Raw genomic sequence first — 24,647 nt, forward strand, 5'->3', positions numbered from 1 at the left:
CTGCTTCTGAAGTTCTAGCAGGCATTTCCAAACGCAGACTTTTATCCTTGCATTTCTTTTCTTTTTTTTTTTTAATTTTTATTTATGGATACAGAACTAGGGTACAGGCCAGAGGTGCATGGACAGTGAGAGTATTCACCAGAGACAGAGTTCGGAGCAGAACAGGCAGATCAACAAAGTACACTGGCAGGTCAGGAGAGTTCTGCTGTGACATGTGGATCACATCTGGGCCAGGGGTCGAACTCACACTGATGTGGCTGCAGCTAGCTTGCAGTGCTGCATCCTTGCCCGCTGTGCCACCACGGAAGGCCCTGCCCTTGCCTTTCCTTGGGGTTATATAGCTTTTCATTCTGGAGAGAAAAATTAAACATGGATGCCCCACTCTTTGGTCCCCTGTTCACCAATCATTCCCCATGCTATCCTATCCCAGCACAAATGATAAAGCCAAATTCAGATCTGTGTTGGGGTTCATACGTCACTGCTTCCCCCCCCCCCAAACCAGCTCCACGGCTTCTCTAATCAAAGGTAGCTTTTCTTCGAAATCTGCCTGCCCATCCACCCCTCGCATTCCTGTCCATAGCTGAACTCAGGGAACGGATGTCTATAATCACTATTGACTCAAGTCATGGATACAAAATGTAGCTTCTCCTCATCCTCAGGGTGCTTTAGGGTGGGGTTTTCCCATAACACATTCTCCAACTTGGCAAAATGATTATTATTGTCTTCTTGACATAATCACATCGAAGCATTCGAGAAATATTTCATCTTTTCTATTTTCACTTTAAGGAAATAAGAGTCTTCCAAAATGAAAGGCATTTTAATCCACCATACTTGCAAGTCACTATTCTCATTTCAGATGTAAGTACGAAGAGGAAAAAGCCACCTTTATTCTTTAAATTTTTCTGCAGTGTAACTATTCCAGAGGCACATGAACTGTCTTACCTTTGATCGTGTTGATAATCTGAAGACCCTTTCTAGTTGGGGTTACTATGGTTACGGCTGCACGGGTGATGTGTGAGCTGCACTGCTGTTTTGATAAAAATAGGTATTAACTACCAGTCATAGTGCTTCTCATTTCACAGTAGTTCTCACAGAAGAGCAGCATATTTTTTAAAAAGGAAGAAAAGGGGGGCAGGGGTGGGGAGAGCCTTTCTCAAAAGCTAAGGGATCATCTGCATAAATAATGGTGATTGGTCATGTGTATAAAATATTTTTAATTAAATTCTTTTTAATTAAATAGGGCATTTTGCTGAATCCTTCCCTGTTATTTGCACCAAGCTTAGCCTTGAGGAAGATGGCTGATTAACAGACCCCAAAACCTATAATTAAATGCAGAACTGTTATTTTTGAAGAAACACTTCTCTAGTAAGGGTGACTTAATTGGGCTGTCGCTCATATTTTTTTCATTTGTCATTGACTTCTGTGGCTAGAATTTTATTTTTTTTTTTTGACATGCAAGAAATGACTAAAACCAATGTCATAAAAAGAATTTTTGGTTTTGTTTTCCCGCAACCCCTTCAATTACACACTTACTTCACTGTTGTTTTCCAATAATTCACTGTGGCCTTCATTCATTTCTTTTCTATAGATCGTGTCTTCTGTTTTGTTCCTTTTCACCTAAGCCCCCCTCTGCCTTTGCAATTCAGAGTTTCAGACAAAGTATGGAGTTCCTCATCACTAGTGTCATCTACATTCCGTACAGGAACTCAAGAGAATATGGAATAACTTTCAAAATATAAGATGTGATTTGCAAAGCAGTTCCTCCAGTCCTGGAACTGACTAAAAGAACAAAGGCAGTATTCACTATATCTGCTAAGGAACATAAGAAGAGATTGAGACCATTTTTATGTTCACATTTAGACAAAATACACTCATATATTCTAAAGTTCATGTCTCTGAATGATTTGTCCAGTTTTCTACAGAGGAACTTGGTGACTCCACGCTAATAGCTTATATTTGATAGAGAAAGATTGCATTGTATTTCTGTGGGAGAAGGGAAGCGGTGAGGAAAATATGCAGTCTTTCATAGCTGTAATAAAATTCCAGGGGGACAAAAATTACACCTCTGAGCAAGCCAGAGAATATCAGAGCAGCGGACTTCCCATTGAAGGCAGCAGGCTTTGGCTACTGCAGACAGACCAGCCGTTTTCACTGTGCAATTTGGGTTTCAAAACTGCACACAATGTCATTTAACAGTACTCAACTGACTTTTCTGTGTCTTTCCAATTCCGTGTTAAGCACACTGGGAGAGCAGCCATTTAAAAGCCTCTACATAAACCCAGTGCTATAAAACACCATCATATAAATCCAGATTCTATTCTTGAGCAAATTTACTCAGAAATAAAAATAACAGCTTGGATTTATATTATGTATCTCTTTCAAAGAACTCAAACAGCTTCCATACATACAGTATTTCAGTTATTTTCACATAGTTTTTCTTGAGTAGAGAGGTCCCATTTCTTAGGTGAAGGAATTGAGGCACAGAGATAGTTTTAGGATTGTCTCAAGGTTTGGAAGTAAGTCCATAAAAGAATGGTAGGAAAGTTAGGGGTTCTATTTCTTCAGATGGCTAGACTATGTTTTTGCAAGATGATAAAATCTCTATGATCAAAACATTTAATTGACTTTTCACACTTGCATTCAGCTCTAAAATTAGTAACATCCTGTTTCTACCCATCAAAGCAATAGTGCACTTGAGTCAATATTTAGAGACAACCCAAAGTCTCTAGTTGGCTGCAAATAAAAGCTTGATCTAAATTTTCCTACCTGGAGGTATGTCATCTAGCAATGTATACTATTAATTAAGACTGTTCACATATATCATCTAATCTGACCATTATCACAGTCAGGCAAATAGCTCCATTCTAAAATTAATTAATTAAAAAAAAAACAGCCCTGGGGTTCTAAATATTTAAATTGCTTATTTAAGTTTACAAGGGTCATAAGTAGCAGAACTGTGGAACAATGCACGTCCTATATTTTTTGTCCTGTACCATTTCTATTTCTCAAAATGCACAGTGATATGACATGCAAGTTTAACACAAAATGAACTCAGTAGTCAAGTTCTTATATTATTGATTCCATTTGGCAAACATTTATTCAGTGTCTGCTATATACTCTGTAATTGTATAGACCATGGGGTATAGGAGTGAATGATTATGGGAGGAGGAAATAAGCCAGATATAGATCCTATCCTCAAGAATTTTGGGAGGAGTAGATATAACTGGCAGTAAAATTAAGTTAAAGGTAGTTCAGGCAGCTTATAAGCACAGAGGAAGGGCCCCATGCATTCCTGTACTACTCTGGTGGGGGGAGATTTCTCCTAAGACTTAAAGCCTGCTTTACTCAAACCAACTGAAATATGTCAGTGAGAGGAATCAGGGGCTATGTTTCCCCCCAACAAGAGAAGGCCCTGTGTATAGGGACTTTCATTCCCACCAGGACTCAGCTGTCATGACCTGCTTGCCACCAGCTCAGACTTTCTTTGAGAGTGTCTTGACTTGATCACCCTGGGACACAGGGTCAAGGTGAGGCGCGCACACACACACACACACACACACATGTTATAGGACAGCCCTTCTCACGCACATGAAGGAGTCTAGCTCAAGATCATTTGTCCTTGGGTGCTCTGTTACCGGGATCCCAGTCCTGCATGGGGCACTCCCCCACCCCCAGCCTAAGGAAGGAAACATGCCCTCTTCTCATCTTTTTAGAGTTCAGGTCTGTGAGCCATAGAATTTTGACTTTGGAAGACCTTAGAGGAAATCTCAACATGTCTCATTTTGAAATGGGGACCCTGAGACCCTGAGAAAGAGAATGTAAATGCACACAGAACAGGAATTAAGTGTTTGCTCTGAATGCACAAACATAAGGGATAATTTATGAGAAAGGAAGGGATCAAAGTTTTCATCACTTCTCTGCTTGATTATACCAGTTTTTCTCTCTTGAAGTCATTTTGAGCATCAAAGGGGAAGCCCACAATTAGAAGGTGTCATTCCATTTTGTAATGGACAAACCTTCAGATGCTTTTGATGACATGAGTTATAACAGTAATAATAGCCACCATTAATTGAACTACAATATGCTAGACATTTACATAAATTACACCACTTAATCATTCTCCAAAAGCTATGAGAGAGGGAATATTTTTAATTCCATTTTGCCAATGAAGCTTAGTGAGGTTAAGTAACTGGTTCAAGATCACTAGGTTCATTTGCATCACAGCTGGGATCTGAAAGCAGGTTAGTCTGACATCAGCAAATTTCCCTACTATTATCTTGACTTCAGAACAGAGTGGTAAATAGCAAGGTCTTGGCATAAAGGTCTCACTTCAGGAATTGGAACCCCAGCTATGAAAAGTCAGCTCTACAGAAAAGAATTGGAGAAGATAATAGATGACAACCAACTGTATAAATGCTTCCGGATACTGAAAGCAGATAAAGCAAGACTCCAGGTGTTCTGAGGATGGGATTTCAAGATCACACTGAAAAACCTTTTGAAGCAGTTCAACAGCTCCTTGGACAGCTGGGGAACAGCTGTGGCTGACAGACCTCTCTGGCTCTCTGCATTAGGGAACAGAATGACAGTTTAAATGAAAACACTTCATTCTCAGCAAAGCCCAAAGACAGACCTGCAGGACAGAAGCTTTGAGAGTCAGTGTCCAACCCACACACTCCATTTATGTGTTAAGAAAGATGCACCTTGTGGCAAATTGGATTTGGAAATTTCTTAGAAGGCATTTCCTTGGACAGGAGACTGTCCAGCTTCCTGCAGTGTTCAGCTTGCCTGAATGAAGGTAAAACCATAAGGGGCGTTGAGGCAACTGGAGAAGCAAATTGAAGGAGGCACTCACTCTTTGGATTGTGTAAATGCAGAGACAGAACTTGCACAGCACTGAAAGTGATGTCCCCCGAAATGTCAGATGCAGGGGAGCCAGGAGCATACCCCCTACTTGCAGATTGGGTTTGGGTCCTCTGTTCTGTAAGAGGCTTCCATCTTTCTAGAACAGTCAAGAAAGGACAGGGACTGATCTTTTACCTGGGTACTGTAGATAAAAACATTGTGTTGTTCAATGTGTTATTTTGAGCTGAATTGGAGACAGCCTCTTAATACAAGTGCTGTCAGGTCAGTGAGTGGGCAAAGAAGTGACTGATCACAAAAAGAGAATACAGTAGTGGCAGGCGTTGGTGTGATCCTCAACGAGTTAGACTTGTGATGTGTAACCTTCAAGTTTCACTCATTCATCCACTCCTTCAGAGTATATGAACAACCGATTAGTGATGAACAGTTTTTTATCCAAAAAGATCAATTCAAAGAAAAATTAAAATACTTGTATGCTCTTTCTTGGGGAATTTTTCTTTAAAGTTGCTTTCATATAATAAAATGCATTTATCTGCAGCTGGATTTCTGCATGTCTGTATTATTTTCCAGTCCAGAAAGGATTACCATTATAGATATGACAAAACTAGTTCATGCAGTATCTGATGTAATTTAGCACCTCTGGAACTGGTTTCATTTCCTTTCCTTGACTGACCTTGTAAACTACTGAACTGAAAGTGTGGCTTACTGCTTGATATTATATCCCATAAAGTCAGACATTTTTTAAAAAGATTTATTTATGCATACAGAACTGGGGTACAGGCCAGAGTTGCAGTGGCAGCGAGAGGATTCACCAGAGACAGAGTGGGGTGCAGAACAGGCTGACTGACAAAGTTCACTGCTGAGGGGAGTAGGAGAGGTCTCCGTGCTATGTGATCACCTCCAGGGCTAGGGATTGAACTCATGCTGAAGTGGCTTTAGCTTCTTAGTGCTGTGCTTTAATCCACTGCACCACCAGGGAGGGCCCAAGTCAGACATTTTTCTATTGCAATGGAGGTGAATCCTGATATTTTTAAATGCAGAATCCAAGGTTCTAAGTCAGCAAAGACCCCAGTTCTCAAGACAGGTAATTGAGGAGTAAGAGCAGCAGATTAATTGGAACTGGCTAGAGGCTAGAGAATTGGAAGAGCATCCACGTACAGTGCCAGGCACACAGGTGGTGCTTAATAAGTATTTATTCCAATAGAAATATACCATGTGTTGTCTTGGCACTAACCAAATATGAGTCTGCAGTTGACAGAGAGAAGAGATGGTTGAAGATTGAAATGACTGGGTGTGGATGAGATCACCAGGGTGAGTAGTAGAGTGAGAAGGGAAGAGAGGAGGTATCCGTGGCAACATGTGCATTATACTGGTGGGTTTACACAGGAGAGAGAAAGACAAGATGGTACTAGTAGAGGTTAGTTTTCTCAACACCGAGGGAAAGATCACTTGAAACAAGAGGAAGTGTTTGTAATGCCAGGCCGTAGAGATGACGCAGCAGTCCAGAAACCCCAAAAGTGGGAAGGGCGAGGTCCTCAAGTACAGCCTTGGAAACAGCCTCCAAGTCCCATGTTTTATTTCCTCATACAATGTTGCTCATTTTTAAATAGCTTTTAGTACTTTCTGACTCTAAAATTAACATATGATTTATAGAAAGTTTATCAAATACCAAATAATCTCAAAGAGAGAATAAATGGCCACTGTTAGCCTTCTCACAGGAGCTGCCTTATAGGTTTGGGCTTGCTCTTTCTCCAGCCTGGCTAACTAGATTGCGCTAACTTTCCATTTTGGTCTGGACTTCTGTCCTTCCCATTTCAGCATCTGTAGCTGTGTGCAACAGGGTAGCCCAGAGATGATAAACACTGAAAAATAAAGCGATTTCATCAGCTATAGAACAAGACAATCTGAACATATGGTTGGTGTGTTGTATGTCACAGTCACAACTAGGGGGACACATGGATAGTTAATCAGCACAAAGAGCTCCACAAATACACACTGTCTAGACCCTTTCTCATTGGTGCAGCTTTCTCCTTACTGCTGTTCTGCATCATGGCTTTCTCTAAGTGACACCTGTTTGCTAGTGGAGGACTATGCTTATGAAGGAGCTTTCTTTCTTTTTTTTTTTTTCAATTTACTTTTTACATCATTCTTCATTTTGTGCATTTTCCCATCTCAGTTGTAATTCCCTTGGACTTCCCACCACCACTTCGCCTGCACCATAGTCCCATATGCTCTTCCCACTCCAATTTTTATTCCATTCCCAATCCACCCCATAACATGCCTCTGGATTATAGTTGCTCGTTGTTTTCATTTTTACTTTATTACATTTGTTTCTCTCTCTCATTTCCCTTCCTGCCCCACCCCGGTCCCTTACATTCCTTCTATGAGTGAAAATACTTGGTATTTTTCTTCTTCTTTCTGGCTTATTTCACTGATCATGACCCCTTCCAGCTCCATCCATGTTGGTACAAAAAGCATGAGTTTATCTTTTTTGATTGATTCCATTGTGTATATGTACCATATTTTTTTAATCCAGTCATGTTTTTTTGGGGGGGGCATTTGAGTTAATTTCATGTCTTCCCTATTGTAAATAGTATATCAATAAACATGGGGGTGCAGGTGTCCTTTTGAATTATTGTTTTTTGTGTCTCTGGATAAGTACCTAGGAGTGGGAATGCTGGGTCATCTGGAAGCTCTGTGAAGGAGCTTTCTAGCCATATGCCTGCTCAGTAACTCACACCTTGAAAATTCAAATGCCAAAGGCTTGGCCTCACACTGTGTTCTATTCTCCTGAAGAGGGAGCAGAAAAAACTCATTTGCCATGGCTACTGTCACAAGTTACTAGAAACATAGCAACTTAAGACCATACAAATTTATTGCCCCACAGTCCTTATTGCTTAGACTGGGTTCTCTCATTGGGAGGTGCTAGAAGAATCTACTTCTAGGCTCATTCAAGTTGGTGGGATGGTCTAGTTCCTTCCAGTGATAGGGACTGAGGTGCCTGTTCTTTGCTGGCTGAAAGATTGGCCTTTGCAAGTGAGCTATGCCATCCTCACTGGTGTGTGGGATTCTTCTCACATTTGGAATCTTCTCTTTCATTATTATTATTATTACTATTACTATTACTATTATTATTTGTCTGCTGCTTTCTCTTCTTTTCAGCTATATCTGACTCTAAGCATAGCTATCTCTCTACTTTTCAGGGTTCATGTGTTTAGCTTGCATCCACCCAAATAATCCAACATAATCACCCTATTTTAAAGTATTTAACCTTAGTGATATCTACAAAGTCCCTCTTGCTGTGTAAGATATAACACATTGACAGATCCCTGGGCTCAACGCATGACCGTCGCAGGAGGGAATTATCCAGCATCACACAGAGATGACAGAAGTGAACGGGTTTGTGATTTGACTCCGTTCTTCCTGTCTTTTTCTCCTCTTTCTCTCACACATGCCCAGCATTGACTTTTCTTGCTATCACTCCTGTGTACACTTTCTAATCTTTCTGAGGAAGTAGGAATATTAATCTTTCACTATGAAATATTTCTTCAGTGGACCTCAGGGTCTGGATGGAAGAAGATATCTCCTTGTTTTATTTCTTTTTGTAACAAGAGGATCTTCGTGTGTGAGCCCACTTATCTTATGCATATCACAGCCATACCTGACATAGTTCCTTATAACTGCTACATGTAGTGGATCATAGGAGAGTTTTACCTCCATGTGTTGATTTCTTGGTAACCCATTTAAACTTTGACTTCTTTATGAGTCCATTGGGCTTTTCTCTGACTTTATTTTATAATTTATAGGCAAATGCTTACATAGCATTATCATTTTGAAAATGGCAGAATATTTAAGTAGTAACTCTGATTGGAGAAATGTGTACAATCAGGTGAGTATCTTCACTCATGCTGCAAAAATTCTCCTAGTGAACTGCATCATGGCTCATGAAGTGCCATTGAGAAGGAAAGCGGATCTTTGTTAAATGTCTATGTTCTTTTCTAATGGTAGTTTTAGAATATTCCTGTTGTGAGTAGCTTTGGGAAAAATTTTAAAGTAGTAACTTCAATGCCAGGAATTTTAGCCCATAAATTCCCAGATATGGGACCTGGAAATGCCCCTTCTACAGGATGGATTTACTTACAGGGTTCTCTTTTCCCAACGCTCATCTCTCTTTTTGCTTTTGTTAATGCCAAACCTCCTATCTTCTGATTAGCTTTTAAAATTCTCAGTGAATGAAAGGAACTGAATTTTTGGATTTTAAGCAAAAGAGGAAATAGATTATTCTAGAACACCATTTGGTCATGTCTGAAGACAGAAAAGTATAATGATTTAATGTTTTAATTATTCAATCATATGTGAAAGAAACAATCTCTGTCCACAAATCACTTATATTCCAAAAATAAATTAAACAATATGAGTACAGAATATAGATCTGTATTCTTTAGATGGAAATGTGATTTCAGAAGTGTGCTTGTGGAATTAATGTGAAAAGAATAATATTTTTCACTTAGAGGTCATCAGAAGTCCTCTACATGCACGTCCAACGAATAAGCTGATTATAGTGTGGCAAAGATATTAAGGCCTAGAGACCTTTTCTCAACAGGAATCCAACAAGAGAATTAAACTCAATAGAAAATGACTTTTAATTAATTTTTAATTTAGGTACAATTGATAAACAGCAGTGTATTAGTTTCAGGTAAAGGAAATGAATTGAGGGACCATTTTCTCATTTCCCTCAAAGGTGATGCTTAGCTACTCTAGTTGTTAATTCACAGGATAAAAGTTAATTTCATTGCAGATAAAAAAATACCTAAGATTAATACAAATAACACATTTCTATTAAAAATTACTTTTTTCCAACACAAAAGAAATCATTGACAATATTATTATGGTATATGCTTGCAATCTTTTTATGTGTGGTGCAATCGAAGACAGCTGTCTTCTCACATCTGCTTCTGCATTCAATTGTACTATCACTCATCACATAGCCTCTGGAAAATTCCACTGTACACAAGTGAAAAAATAAAAATGAAAAATGCAAGTAATACTTTCACATTACTCTGAAAATGGTTTTGACCTTGGGATCTTTCTGGATAGGTCTCAGGAACCCCCAGGGGTGCCTGGCCCACAGTTAGAAAGCATTGCCTTGGGGCACCTGGACTTTTTCTCTCAAGGGCAGCTTTTATGGGGGGGGGAGGGCTACTGTAGTGCTCCTTGTAGTGTTTTTCTCCACTACTAACTCTGTAACAAAAATGATATGTCATATTGGCAGCCATAGTATACTTGCAAATTTTTAGGCATAAATCATTCATGACACTTTGCCTAACTACTAATTCAAAATGACCTCAATGCAGTAACACTTAGTGATTAACTGTAAGGACATTGGTTAGATCTGGTATTGTATGACCCACCTGTTTCAGAAGGGCTAGGTTTTCTGGGTCTTACTGTTAGATTTAGGTTGTGATTGGCAAAGATTGACTGGCAAAACTCACTCTTGCACTGATTCCCCTGCCATGTCTTCACCAAGAAGGCTGAAGATCAGGGTGACCCTAGTACCCCTGTCTGAACCAAGATGTATCTATCAAGTTTTTTTTGAAAGTCTTTTGGAAATCTCACTACGTATCATGCTTCAGAATAATGTGGGGAAGTTAACAGAAGGAGTCCCTCTTCCTCCCTCCTCTTGAAAAAATTTCATTTTTATGATACTGTCTTTTGGAATGGAAAAATGCTACCTCATTTATGAAAATACCAGTTTTTACCAGTCAGACCTGACACTATTCAACTGCAGAAGCCCAAGATGTTTCTGATTCTCCATGTGTCTGGAACAAGTGTCACACATACTGATTTGCCCAAGAAACCACACACAGCAATCTCTGGGGACAGCCAGCATTTTGACAAGGCTGAGTGACGACTTAGAAGACAGGAGTAGGAACTATTGTGTGGTGGTGTCCACAGACCCAGCAGAGCTTGTGCCAAACTGCTGAGAGCTGCCACATTAAAATAAATCTGAAATTTAAATTCCTTGTAAAACACCAAGGAAATATGGGTCAGAGAGCTGTTAATGGAGATTATAAAGAAGGGACTGTCACTAAATCATCCTGAATACTTGGACATGAATGAAAAAGCATTAGGAAGGTGGTCAGTTGAAAAGAGAGTAGTGAAAAAATAAAAGAAGACTTTTTTTTTAAAGAAGTAAAAAATTTATTGAGAAAAGAAACAGAAATAAAGTGGGACTGTCAGGCTGGTGAAATCAGGTCAGGAAGGGGCAAGGGAACTGAAGTGGAGCCATGCTTCAGGGAATACATACCTTCCTCCCCTAATTATTTTATTTTTATTTATTTATTTTAATATTTTATTTTACATATATATTATGTCATTCTTCCTTTTAGACATTTTTCCTCTCAGTTGAAATCCCCATGGACTTTCCACCACCAATTCTCCCATGTGCCATCTTTAAGAGGCAGTGCAGTGAAATATTAATGGCCCAAGAATTTAATATCTGTATTTTCAGCTTCAGGTATCATTGTTACATTTGAGATGAGAAAAGATTAGTTTTAATGTCATAGGGTTGTCGTAGGAGACAAAAAATTATTTCAGTGTTTTTCTCTTGAAGGTTGATAATTACCTTATAGGCCCTCCCTGGTGGCGCAGTGGGTTAGGACGCAACACTGCAAGCCAGCCACAAGCCGCTTTGTGTGAGTTCCATCTCTGGCCCCAGAGGTGATCTACATGGTGCAGCAGACCTCTACTGTCTCTCCTGCTGCTCTTCTCAGCAATGTACTTCACTGATCTGCCTGTTCTGCTCCCCACTCTGATTCTGGTGAATCCTCTCACCAAGCCTGCACCTCTGGCCTTTGCCCCAGTTTCATATGCATAAATAAACATATCTTAAAAAAAGAGAGAGAGAGAGAATTACCTTATATTTGACTTTAACAATTACTCATAAAACTTAAATTCATTCCCTACCCCCACTCAACACCCTAGAATAGTTGTTTCTGGAATTTTCAATTTTTTCCTAACTTCTAACTCATGTCTTGTTTTCAGTTGTTCTCTGCCTTCTGAACTTGATTTAATTGTATCCCTTCTTTTCCCTCTGTCTTCAACCTCTCATACCTCTGGGTTATCCTGTTCATCCCATAAACTGGGAATATAAGAACAAGACCTGCTTGAACATATACCCCATAAACTATGTTCTCTCTCCATTTCTTGTCACTGGCTTTCCAGAAGTACTCAACATTCATTCCCTCCATGGCCTCTTGTCTGGCTTCTGAAATTATGTTTTTCAGAGATAGCTCTAGGAAGTCAGTGGTAGTACCCCATCATCTACTGTTCTTACCTGGGAGAAGCTATATATCCTGTGTGCATATGAGATCCTCTTTTTGAACATAGGTTTATGTGCACTTAGACTTCTTATTGCCAATTTGAGTGACAAAGCAGAATTTTCTCTAGCTAAAAAGTCAGGCAAGAGGGCCCTCCCTGGTGACACAACAGGATAAAGCACAGCACTATGAAGCTATTGCAGCCACAATAGCAAGAGTTTGATCCTGGCCAGGAAGATGACCCACATAGCATGACAGACTTCTCCTGACCCAACCACTGCTCTTCTCAGTAGTGCATTTAGTAAATCTGTCTGTTCTGCTCACCATTTTGCCTCTCACCTTTGCACCTCTGTCCTGTACCCCTATTCTGTATACATAAATAAATCTTTTTTTCAAAAAAAGTCAGGTAAGAAATAAGGGAGGTGTGGTGCATGAAGGAAAAGGACCTCTAAGTCCTATGGCGAACAGTGGAATCTACCACTGAGGTGAATGGAACCAATGGATGACAGAAATGGAAATGAACAAATCCCAATAAAATGAGAGGTTTAAGAAATTGGATGGTCTCTTCTTCCTTTGTCCTCATATAGTCTAGAATATTCTCCTGTTGTCATCAAAGGCATTGTTTTCAAGCCTTGTTTTGCCCAGGTATTCCTTGCAAGCCACCAAGTGTGGACAGAGTTGGTGGGAGCATGCCCACAGCTGTTCCAAGAGATTCTCTGCCAGGAAGGTGCTACAGAGACACTTGGATATTGTGCGTAAGATTGAGTCCTGCCAGTGAGCTAATTAAATGAGTTTTTTAAAAGTCTAAGCTCAGCAGCAACAGTGGGTGGTTAATTTCCTGACTCACTTATTCAACTCATTTGTGACCCCAGCAAATACTCCTTGTAGGACACACTGCTTGGCTTTATTTCGATGCTGTTCTATTTCTTTACAGGGTAGATAGGAATGTGCAAAGCAATAGCTTTCTCTTTTGTGTGGGATACCATTTATGAAGTAGAATTCAGTTCTCTGAATAAAAGGAATGTCAAAACAGTTTTGAAAAGACTGGATATTCAATTAAAGGCCCCTCCCACCTAAGGCTCAAAGCTCTCATTGGGAAGATAGAGTCTATCTCAGTGAACAGTGGACTGCACAGTTGAAAATTAGGAAAAGGAACCCAGGTCATACCTGTGTGTCCACAGCTTTGTGGAAATTTCTAGAAGTACAGATGAGCTGCAAATCATCTTCAGAGCTCAGAAGGACAGACAACCACAGAAACAAAAGTCAATGAGTGAGCTGTCGTTTTGAGATCAAAGATAACTTTACTTTTATTCCACAAGATCCTAGCAAAAGGAAAATGCTGTACATTAAAAAGCTCAATTGAGCTTTTTGTTTTGTTAGATGCAGGGTCTTAATCATTCCAAGAAGGAGAAAGAGATAACTTGGGAGAGGTAATTGCTTTCCCCCTCCCATCACCACCTGCAAAGGGTAAAGAGTATAGTGAATGCAAATAACTACACACTACTGGAGAGGAGATCACTGCATTTTGTCTATCACAATTAAGGACTTACTCTGCTAGAATAACAAAATTGATTCTATGACTAGTAAAATGAGACCTGGCCAGTTGCCACGCGAATTCATGACATTTTATTTCTATTGTCTATCCCAAAGCTAGTTTGTTGAATTCAACATTCTTTCCTCTAGGATAATTTTAGCAAATGAAAACCCATTTACAGAAATTCACAATGGATTGGTTTCCAGTTGACTTGTTCATGCTTAGGATCAAGTCCTGCAAATACACCTCACATGTGTTTTCTGCTTCTTTTCCCCACTTCCCCTTAGTGGTAAGTGCCCCTAATAATTTTTCTTGAACTCTATTTCTGTATACTTTGCCCAGGCATCTCAGTCACTCTTGTGACTTTGTAGTCCATCTATCAGCATTTTGCAATCTCCATATTCTTTCTTCTGCCTTAACTCTGCAGTTAAAACACTTTATTTCCAGCTTTCATATTGAAATGTACAAAAGCAAACTTCCTGGAATCCCCTGCATACCAACTAATCTTTTATGTATTTGCCCAGGAGTGAAATCCAGAATTGGCTCCGTATTGTCTCTCCAGCACCAAGAGCCACCACTGTTCCATCTCAACTACGCTGGGGCCATGGCCTCCTCTACTCAGTCCTCCCTGACATATCTTTTATGCATTCACTCATATACTGTTCACTCAGATACTATTACTACATTCTAACACTGTGCTAAGGACTTGTGACCCAGGGGAGATGAGAACTAGTGAATAAGTGAAGACCAAGCCTCTGGTCAGACATGGGGGGGGGGGCAGGAGGGTCAGGAGAGTACAGGAAGGAGCAAGGTGTGCTTGAGTTTGGGAGCCTGAATCTACGCTTCTTCCTGTCTTGGTATATCTCATCTCTTGCTGGAGCTACTGGGCAAGCCTTCAGCCACACATCTATTCTGCCATGGTCCTGCTGCATGAACTTTCTCTCCAAAGTTCAAATCAAATTGATCCACTCCTGATAAAAACCCTTCCATGCCTCCCCACTGCAGCAGAAAAAGTGCCAAGCCTCAACTCTATTTACAAAAGCTCACACACACTCAGTTTTTCTCCCCCATAACACTCTTTTACACAACGTAGTTACTAACCTCATAGTCCATGAAACAGGAAGGGAAAGAATAGCAATGAAAATGCCCACTCTGCCTTAAAATTTTACCAGCATATCATTTCAACCAGCCTCTTTCCCCCTTTAGCAATCAACTCAATGGATCATTTTCCTAATGATTGCTGTTCACACTTTGCATAACTGTTTCAAATATCAAGGCAGTGAATAGTTTTGATGAAAACAGATAATCAGTGTGTGAATATTTATTTCCTGATGCTCTCCCAGAGGCTCATACAAGTACAGGCCATACAGTAGCTATGCAGCAGGCTGTTGGAGACCAGACTTTAGGATCTGCTCTGAGGAACTTTGAATCCGTCTTCACAGAGAAGTCTGATATCAAGGGAGAATGAGAGCCAGGTGGCAACCACCTCTCCTTCTGTAACATTCATTCGTTCATTCATTCATCCATCCGTTAAGGAGTCAGTCAACCTTGCATGACAACACTTGGGAGAACATTTGCCAAATAGCCTGTGTTGCAAAGATGATATCCCTGGGGAGCGCCCAAATCTTCTGTGATGAGTTTTGTGGTTTGATTCCAATGCTGGATCATAAAGGAGTGAGTCAGGTGTGTGCTGAGGTAGTTGGGGTCTGGAGGGAAACTTGAAAGACTTTAAAGTTTAAGTATTGTTTTTATAGTAAGAAGTGTTGAAATGGCTGTGTGTCTGTGTTTGTGTGTTTAATAAATGGGAGGCCCAACAACAGGTAGATGGAAAAGAAATCTGTACCCTGATAAAGAGACAGAAAATGCAAAAGGAGTTTAAAAATTACCCCATGTGTTTGAGAAATTCTGGCAAGTTCAGTGTGGCTTGAGAGAGGTAGCAAAAGGTTAGCCACGTGAGAAGCTAGAGTGCAAACGGAGTGTAGACTCTAAAGGACTTGTACAAGAAGCACAAACTTTCTGTGTCAACTGTGAGAATCCTAGAAAATCCTTTAAGCAGGAGTGACAGATCAGATTGCTTTGGAGTCAGGACCTGGTGTGGGTCTAGAGGATGGGCTGGAGAGGAGCATTTAACGAATGCCGTTTGGAGTGATCACAGCACAGGCTTTGGGGGGCTCAGCTAACTCTACATCTGTGTGTGCTTCCTCCTAGTGACAGTGCTGGCCATCTTCCACGAGCTGCATGTGGACCCCGACCTGTACACGCTCCTGTTTGGGGAGAGCGTGTTGAACGATGCAGTGGCCATTGTCCTGACATAGTAAGTCCTGGGGTTGGTCTCGCTTCCCTGTGTGAGAATATACTGTGTGGTAATAATTCCCCGCAGCTTTAATAGTATCTTTGTTCTTATGTTATAGAGTGAGAGGCGATTTCTAACATATAAGGATTTGTTATCAGAAAAAATCTCCAGTAATGGGTACAATTCATTTGGCACCTAATTTCTAATGCTATTAATGAGTTTCATGTTTCCAGCCTATTATAAAATACTACCCAGAGGGTAATTTTGTTCCTTTGGTGCATATATTTAGCTGATTCACTGAGGCTTTCTAAAAGGCACAGAAAAGAATTTTGTTTCAAGTCAACATTTATTTTTTTTTTTCTTCTACATGTCATTTTCTAGATAACAGCCTAATAGAAATTTGCATTGATAGTGAATCTGGCAAATTGGAGATACAATATGAGAGTCAGAATATTTTTTTCATTTCTCAATGCAAATAGAATGAGTTATAAGAACACACACATCTTTAAACTATCATGTGACCAGTGAAACTGGTGGCACTTCAGCTGAGAACTATTATAATTTAGCCCTCATTCTGGAAGAATTTTCTTTTGGAGCTAGGAACCAGTGCTCTTTCCTCATCTCCCCTTCATTACTTACCATTTATATTTAATAAATGCCACATCAGTGGCTTTCACTACATCAGAGGTCTTTTCTTGGGTTTAGGTTAAGACTAACACATGAGCAGCTGTCAAATATCCCAGAGGAAAATAGTTAATCTTATAATTTAATGTGACAACAAAATTCTATTCAGGGTGTTAATTACCTCAAATTCATTTGGAAATATACTTCGAATAACAAAGGAATTTATTTTTTAGGTGAGATCTTACCTAGGGGAGCAGGAAAAAATAAAGCAACCACACTCCATCCTCTGTCAGCTGACATTTCTTAAGCCTGTCACCCCAGAGTTGCCACTGAGTTCAGCAGCTTTCAAAGAGTCTTCAAATAAAAATATCTGACCTGGCCATAGAGAAGTGCCTATCTTGTATCAAAGGAAAATATCAGGGAGTTCAAATTCAGAGGAAAAGTCAAGGTAGATTCACAAATGCTAAAGGATAATTTTAGAGAAATGCCAAGAAAAATTAATTAAGACATCAGGAGTCTGTGTCTGAGAAATACCAGTATTAAAGGAACATTTAGAGTAAATTTTTTTCAATTTGCTGAGACCCTCATTTTCACTTTCTGAGCTGCCAAGCTGTCAAAGGTCAAGCCAAGCAAAACCACAAAAGCACAAATGAATTTGGGGGAAAAAAATCACACAGCTATAACTTCAGGAAGTACAGGTCTTTCCACATTCAGCACTACCGTTGTCATTAGTTTTCAATGAAAATTGCAGACTCCAAGGATGAATACTGATGTTGCACACAAGGTTTGGGGGCATTTTAGTACTTCCTGGCGTCAGTTAGTGGTCATCACTGGTAGTACCTCTCCCCAAACTCCCACGCCCATGCATTTCATGTCTCAACAAATTGTGGTTCACAGCATGGGGAAATTTCTTCCTTTCTAGCTTTAAGACACTTGCCATTTCAGCCAAAATCTGGTGCTCCCCAACTTTGTCAATTCATGTATTGTGCAGAGTGGCCCCCAAGAGTTCCATCTTTGAAATGAAGGTGACTCTAAATTAGAGGTAGTAGACAGGGAGCCATCCATCTCCCCAACACTGCAGCCTCTTTCACCTGGTGTATTTGGAGGCACAAACCTTCCCTGAGCTTCACTGTGGGGGCAGGAGGCACATACACTCTGGGGTCTGGACTGTCCACCTGTGCGGTCTACTGCTAACCACTTCCTCCTGCTGGCACATTTCCACTTGTTGAGCTCCTCAATTTTCTAGCTTGGTCACTTGCCTCACAATTCAGTTTATAGCACATGTGCCAATCTTTTTATACATCTGCTTACATACACACATTTTTCCTCCTTTTAGTCTCCCAACCTACATGTTCTGTTCTATCCTTTTTTTTTTTCTTTTTTAAAGATTTATTTATGCATACAGAACTGGGGTACAAGCCAGAGGTGCAGGGGCAGTGAGAGCCTTCACCAGAGATAGTGTGGGGAGCAAAACAGGCAGATCAATGAAGTACACTGCTGAGGGGAGCAGTGGGCGGGTCAGGAGAGGTCTGCCGCACCATGTGGGTCACCTCCGGGGCCAGAGATTGAACTCACACTGAAGCTGCTGTGACCAGCTTGCAGCGCTGCATCCTAACCCGTTGTGCCACCAGGGAGGGCCCTGTTCTATCCTTTAATCCATTTAGAAAAGCCTTCTTTAAAGCTAATTTACAAGTTTACCATGATGTTCATGCCAGAAACTCAACTTGATCTCCATTCTTCTCACTGCTTTCCAGCCTTGTAATCTGGGGTCTAGTTGATTTTTTAGAAAGTAACTTTATCAAGACAGAGCTAATTTACTGATTGATCAAGGTAGCATTGGTTTACAACACTCTGATTGAGACATATTGGCTCACACCACCTCAACATTTAGGGTCACATCACACAGCATCTACAGTCCTCTACCCTAGTCCTTTGGGCCCCCACATCCTACTCACCCTTCCCCTTTCCCATGGTAGCTCCAGTTTTACAGTTAGACTGAATGTGCATTCAAAAAAGAAATCAAAAGGTCTTTTGTGTTTTCCTTTTTTTAGTTCTACTTTTGTGTGGTTCTAAAGTTTGAGTAATGATAGAGCTCTTCTTATACCATAGTAAAGTTATATAATTTGATGTGAAATCAAGTATAATAAAAAGCCTAATTCATCACATGCTATATCCTCAGCAGTGCCTCCTGAGTGCTTCCTTTTAGAATGGCCACACACTTTCATTTACATTCCCCCTATCAGTAAACCTTCTAAGTCAAGCCACCCTCTTCAGTTTTAGTTTATTTAATTTTGATTGTTAGTATTGTGATAATTCTGTACTTTAGCATATTTATTCAAAGGTATAAAATTTAATTACATTTTAGATTAATCCAAATTCTCTGTGCAAGGCATATTACTAATTATAATACTGTGTCTTGGGTTACATATACTCTAGAATTTTCAGACGATTTATAATTGGATCTGATGACCACAGACCTTGCACACAGCAGCAGGAGCTAGGTTGTGTCCCTGCAACTTAAGGGGATCAACAATTGTCCACCCAACATTAAAAGTCACTGTACTTAACATAAAACTTTTCAAATCAGATTTCTATGTCTCAGTCTTTATTGAGGGATGTAGGGGAAACCCTGAGTGAACATATATGCATACGAATTTATGAGTGAATTCCACATGATGAATTTGCATTTATAAAAATTATTAAGTAGAGGGCCCTCCCTCGTGGCACAGCGGGTAAAGCACAGCTCTAAGAAGCTAAAGCCACTTCAACACAAGTTCAATCCCTGGCACTGGAGGTGACCCACATGGCGTGGCAGACCTCTCCTCACCCACCGACTGCTCCCCTCAGCAGTATTCTTCATCAGTATTCTTCATCAGTCAGCCTGTTCTCTGGTGAAACCTCTCACTGCCCCTGACCTCTGCCCTGTACCTCAGTTCTGTATGCATAAGTAAATAAATCTTTTAAAAATAAAAAAAATATTAAGTAGATTATGAAAGAAGACAAAAGATACATTGAAGAGAACTTGAAGGGTGATTTTCTGAACCCTAAATAGAGACTTTGCTTTCAGAGCAGGCAAAGTTATAGATAGAAAGACCCTTAGATTTAAGACAAAGGAATTAGTATCATAGTATCAGGATTGTTGTGAATTAATTGTGTACTTATTACAATTGACAGGAAAGGGATGCATGTTACTGTAAACAAGAAAGGATCTGTATTAGCTGCTGTAACTGAACAGCAGGAATAAAGATGTTTTGGAAAAGACTCTAGTGAGATGAGTAAAACTGTCTTTCTGCACTTGGCTTCTTCAGAAGCTCCTTCACCTCTTCAAAGATGGCTGCCAGCAGTCCCAGAGCTCTCTCTACCTATAGAAAAATAGAGCAAGAAATATTGTTCTCATTTTCCCAGCCATATACACCTTGGAGAGTCTGATGATCTATTTAGCTAGAACTAATCACTGTGGCCAAAGGATGTGCTCAGTTTAAGACACATGTTTCATTAATTCAAGGATGTGCTCAGTTTCACCTGTAAGTATATGAACTAAGACTAGGGACAGGTGGGGTCATTGTTCAGAATAATATTGCCCCGCCACACACACACACGAAATCTAGATGCTGAACAGAAAAAAAACAAGACCTTGAAGACTACTACAGTGATGTTCCGTATTTGTTTCCTTATATAAAAATTTAAGAATAGCTATTTGATAGACATTAAAAAATATTTTGAGCAATGAATAAGTAATATGGTTGTAAAGCAATATGTTAGTTACTGTCACATTTTTCTCGTTTCATTTAAATAACCAAATATTTGCTTGTAGTGAAGCATTCCTTCATAGATATGACATTTTATGATCCAAGAAATATAGAGACTAACCATCTTTACATGTGATTTCCCCCATTAGGAATGAACCATTTAGTAAAGGCTTACTGTCTAAAGTTGATAAATTAAGAAATAGAGGTGAAAATATATTACTTAGTTATAAAAATACTCAAAACTAAAAGTGATATTCCTTGTAAAAGTTAAGGAGGAGAGGAGGGAGAAAAAGAAAGGGATGTTAACTGAAATGGCCACATCTCTCACTCAGAAATCAGCAAAGACAATATGAAACTGGTAAATTAAGACATGGAGACATAAGCACATTATTTAGAGTCAAAGGGCAATGAGCAGAAGACATAAAAGTATTAAAGGTTAAAAGATATATTATCTAGCTAAATCCGTGATTCCAGCAAAAGGAAAGAAAAAAGATAATTAGCCTTTTATTTTATAACATTCCACACTGTCCACCTATATAATGTCTAAAATATCCTTCTGCTTATGAAACTGTCAAAAAGCAGAAACTAAAGAAAAGCCAGTTTATGTAATGACAATAGAGTCAAGAAATCCTAGTGAAAAAAAAAAACACTGCAAATAAATTGGACATTGAAGGGCAGATCTGGAAAAGTAGTTTCAACACACATATGGATGTGTCAATGTCCTTAATAATATACATGATGGATTATTAATATGACAAATTATTAATAAGACAAATGTACTTAAGAGGTTGCCTCCTCATTACTAGTTAACTAACTAGTAAGTTATGTGTCATGTGTGTGTATCAAATGCCTTGTTTGTAACCTTAAATGATATTAGCTACATCTCTTTGGGTGGGATTAAATATGAAACACCTATGAATCTTCTAACCAGAGGAGTTCAATGAGGCATGATGCCTGTCTCATAATACCAACAAATATTAGATACTAGCTACTGATCTTACTCCTCCTATGAAAAAACAATAAAGAAAATTTAAGCATAGTAGGAAAATAAATAAAAAATATAAGTTAGTAATGAACAAGACAAGAAATACAAATAGCCAATTACTCTACTAAATATAATTAGCTTCCCTGAAAAATAAATGAAACAAATCAAGCCAAAAAAGATTTTGCTTAGCAACCTCCAAATCTCAGAACTCAAGTCAGTCTGAGGAAATGGGAATCTCCCCACATCATGGTGAAAGAGAAAGCGCAGTAAAAATTTACAGTGGTAGTTTAAAGATTTATTTTATTTATGTATCCAAGTCATTAGCTATTTGTATTTCTTCTCTTGCTTATTACCAACTTACCTTTTTTACTCATTTTCCTACTATGCTTAATTTTTCTTGTATCTAGCACTTGTTGATAGGTCAAAGCTGTGGCAGGAAGGAGGATTCACCAGAGACAGAGTAGGGAGCAGGACTGGCTGATTGATTGCAATATACTGCTGAGGGGAGCAGCATTCAGGATAGGAGAGGTCTATTGTGCTTTGAGAGTCACCTCCCTGGCTGGGGATCGAACTCATGCGGTAGTAGCTGCCCATAGCATCATTGTGCCAAGAATTAACCCCTTGTGCCACTAAGGAGGCCCTGAATCTGTGACTCTTGGTCCATCTATTTCATTTCTAGACATGTATCCTAAGAAGTAATTAAGGGTGTGTGCAGCATTTCTCCATGGAGATGAGTGCATTGATTTTTAAAAGAAGTTGTACGTAAGAAGAGTTATTATTTAATTGAGTAAATTAAATTGTATAAATATGGAATTCTATGCAATCATCCGATAAATGATATAGAAAAAGTATATTCATGTACAAAGATGTTCATAATATCCCAAAGAAAACCAAAAAAATTAACATGATATATAAACTAAGATCTATTTTTGGTTAAAAATCACAACTGAATACATGCTGCACAACTGTGTATAATTATAATATGTATATTTCATTTATATATAAAATCAAAACGGTAAGTAGGATTTCAGGTGATTTTTATTTTCTTCTTTTGGCCTTTATATATTAATTGGAAATAGTTTAAAATACCTATGTTCCACTTAGGCCAAAGACCTCTTCATTAACATACTCAATAACTGGCAATCTTCATGTAAATATAGTCTACAGAAGTTTAAGTCTGAAATTTTTTTCTACCTATAAAAATAGACAATGGCGAGTGTTTTCAGTCATTTACCAGCACATCAGAAATATTGTCAGTATTATACTAAATCATCTATTTATGAAATAATGTCACAAATATGCAAACAATATGTCCATTGTATGCAGATATCTCCAAATTTTCTTAGAGATAAAATAAGAAATTTATTAAACAGCTGGTTCTCAGAAGATAATCAATATATCTAATTCCCTTTAAGCAAATGCTTATATGGATATTCAATGTAAACGATTAGAAGAGAGGGAGAAATGGAGTGCCAATTTTCTCTTTTTAAATAAGAGCGCCATGCTGCTCAGAGGTTCTTTGTAGAAAATGTCATTTAAAGTGTGACACTGGTAAATGCTCAGCACTTAGAGTATGTGACATTTTGAAAGACCACATTTTTACAGCATGTGCTTCTTAAGGGATTTATAACCTGGAAGCTAATGGGATGGCTGTGAGACCCCAGAAGCCATGTGACCAAAAGGAACTTAGAGATACCATCCGTTCATTCAACAAATGTACTGGGCATCTGCCTGTGCCAGAATTACACTGTGCATGGGTTCAGTTCGCCAACCCTGCCCTATCAACTACTCACTGCTATGGGCAAACAATCGCTATAATGGGATTTAATTTGTGCAGCAAAACATTGCTCTAAAAAATCAGTCCAGAAAATAACTGTGTAGGCATAGAGGAGAATAACTGTATGGCATGAAAAAAACATCGCTAGGAAAATCTGTTGTTTCTCTGAGTGCCGTCATCTTTAAATAGAAAATGGGCTTCTTGAAGGCAAGTTATACTTTTCTCTATTCTCCATAATACCCAACTAGTTATGTAAAAGTTTCTCAAACAGTTACTAAGATTGAGTTATTATGCCCTTTCAGGTGTGGGCAGAGTCATTTTACTAATCCTCTCATTAAAAATCTATTCCAGAGGATAGATATTTAATATTCTTATACTGCTTTCTTCAAGTATTTAAAAAGTCTTAGTTATCCTCATTAGCTCTACTGTCTCTCCTATTTGACCCATAATTGTAAACACAGAAGTGATAAGAAGGTATTTCCTTTTGATGAGAACAAACCGAAATTGTTTTCACAACCAAAAAAAATATAATACTTCTCACAAATCTGCATAATTTAAAAACAAGCTTCTTCTATCTGGCACATCTTTCTGAAGGTAATTTACTTTGTTGTTTGCCTTGGAAACTGATCATCAGCAGGAAATGTATTTTGATGTCTGTCTAGATACTGCAGTGATACATAATTTAGGAAAGAAAGTGCTCACCCTTTTTATTTAAGGATTCTGTCCTGGCAGCAAATTCTAGGCTACCTTCATAATGTGGACACTAGGTGGCATCAGCTAGCAAAAATGGGAAGGTGTCATGGTGTCTTTAAGAAGTCGCTGGAGGCAGAGCTCAGCTGACCTCCAACTTTAAGTCAGAACCCCAGTGTTTGCTACCCACACTCCTGCCTGCTGTTTCGGCCTTGCTGGGTTCTTGCTTGGTTGTTTTGTTTTCTTTTCATTTTTGATCTCTGTTTCCTGTTTGCTGGTTATGACTCTGTCAACCTTTGCCCTCGCTCTCATTTAATGTCCCTGTTCAGATTACGGGGAATTGACCGTAGTTTTATCCTATTCCTGTATTCCTTGACCCTCAGATTAGGTTTGACAATCATTCCTTGCCTCTCCAAAATTCAGCTCCATGACAGAGACCTTGTTTTGGTCTATCTCAACTTATGCATGATAAACTGATCTATAAAAATAAACCCATGTTGATGGGTTTTAATCTCAATTTCATTGTATTAGTGTGTATGTCAAGTATAAGTGATAGAAACCCAACTCAAATTAGCTTTTGCAAAAGAAATACACTGGTGTGTTTAACAGACTGGGCTGACTATTGGTATGCCAGAACTCGCAATAAACATGTCTACTCTTTCTCTTTGTTGGCCCTGATTTCCTCCGGTGCTAGCTAGCCTCATTCTTTCCTTGTGTAGATAGTTGACTTCCTCTACTAAGCAGGAGAAAGGAACTAATGATATCTCCAGGCTTAAGATATCTTAGATATCAGTGTCAAGCTTAAAATAATACTTT

The 24,647-nt window shown here is 39.1% G+C and overlaps 1 protein-coding gene across 1 annotated transcript in view; it reads left to right on the top strand.

The window, feature by feature from the left end:
- The window catches only part of SLC9A9 (solute carrier family 9, subfamily A (NHE9, cation proton antiporter 9), member 9), a 525,806-nt gene that overhangs the window by 132,248 nt on the left and 368,911 nt on the right, over positions 1-24,647 (top strand). Inside the window, exon 5 of the mRNA XM_012724853.1 lies at positions 15,922-16,027. Coding sequence (XP_012580307.1) covers positions 15,922-16,027 — 106 coding nt within the window. The remainder of the gene's footprint in view (positions 1-15,921; positions 16,028-24,647) is intronic.

The sequence above is a fragment of the Condylura cristata genome, unplaced genomic scaffold, assembly GCF_000260355.1.
Source record: "Condylura cristata isolate star-nosed mole 26May11 unplaced genomic scaffold, ConCri1.0 scaffold00014, whole genome shotgun sequence".
Taxonomy (NCBI): Eukaryota; Metazoa; Chordata; class Mammalia; order Eulipotyphla; family Talpidae; genus Condylura; species Condylura cristata.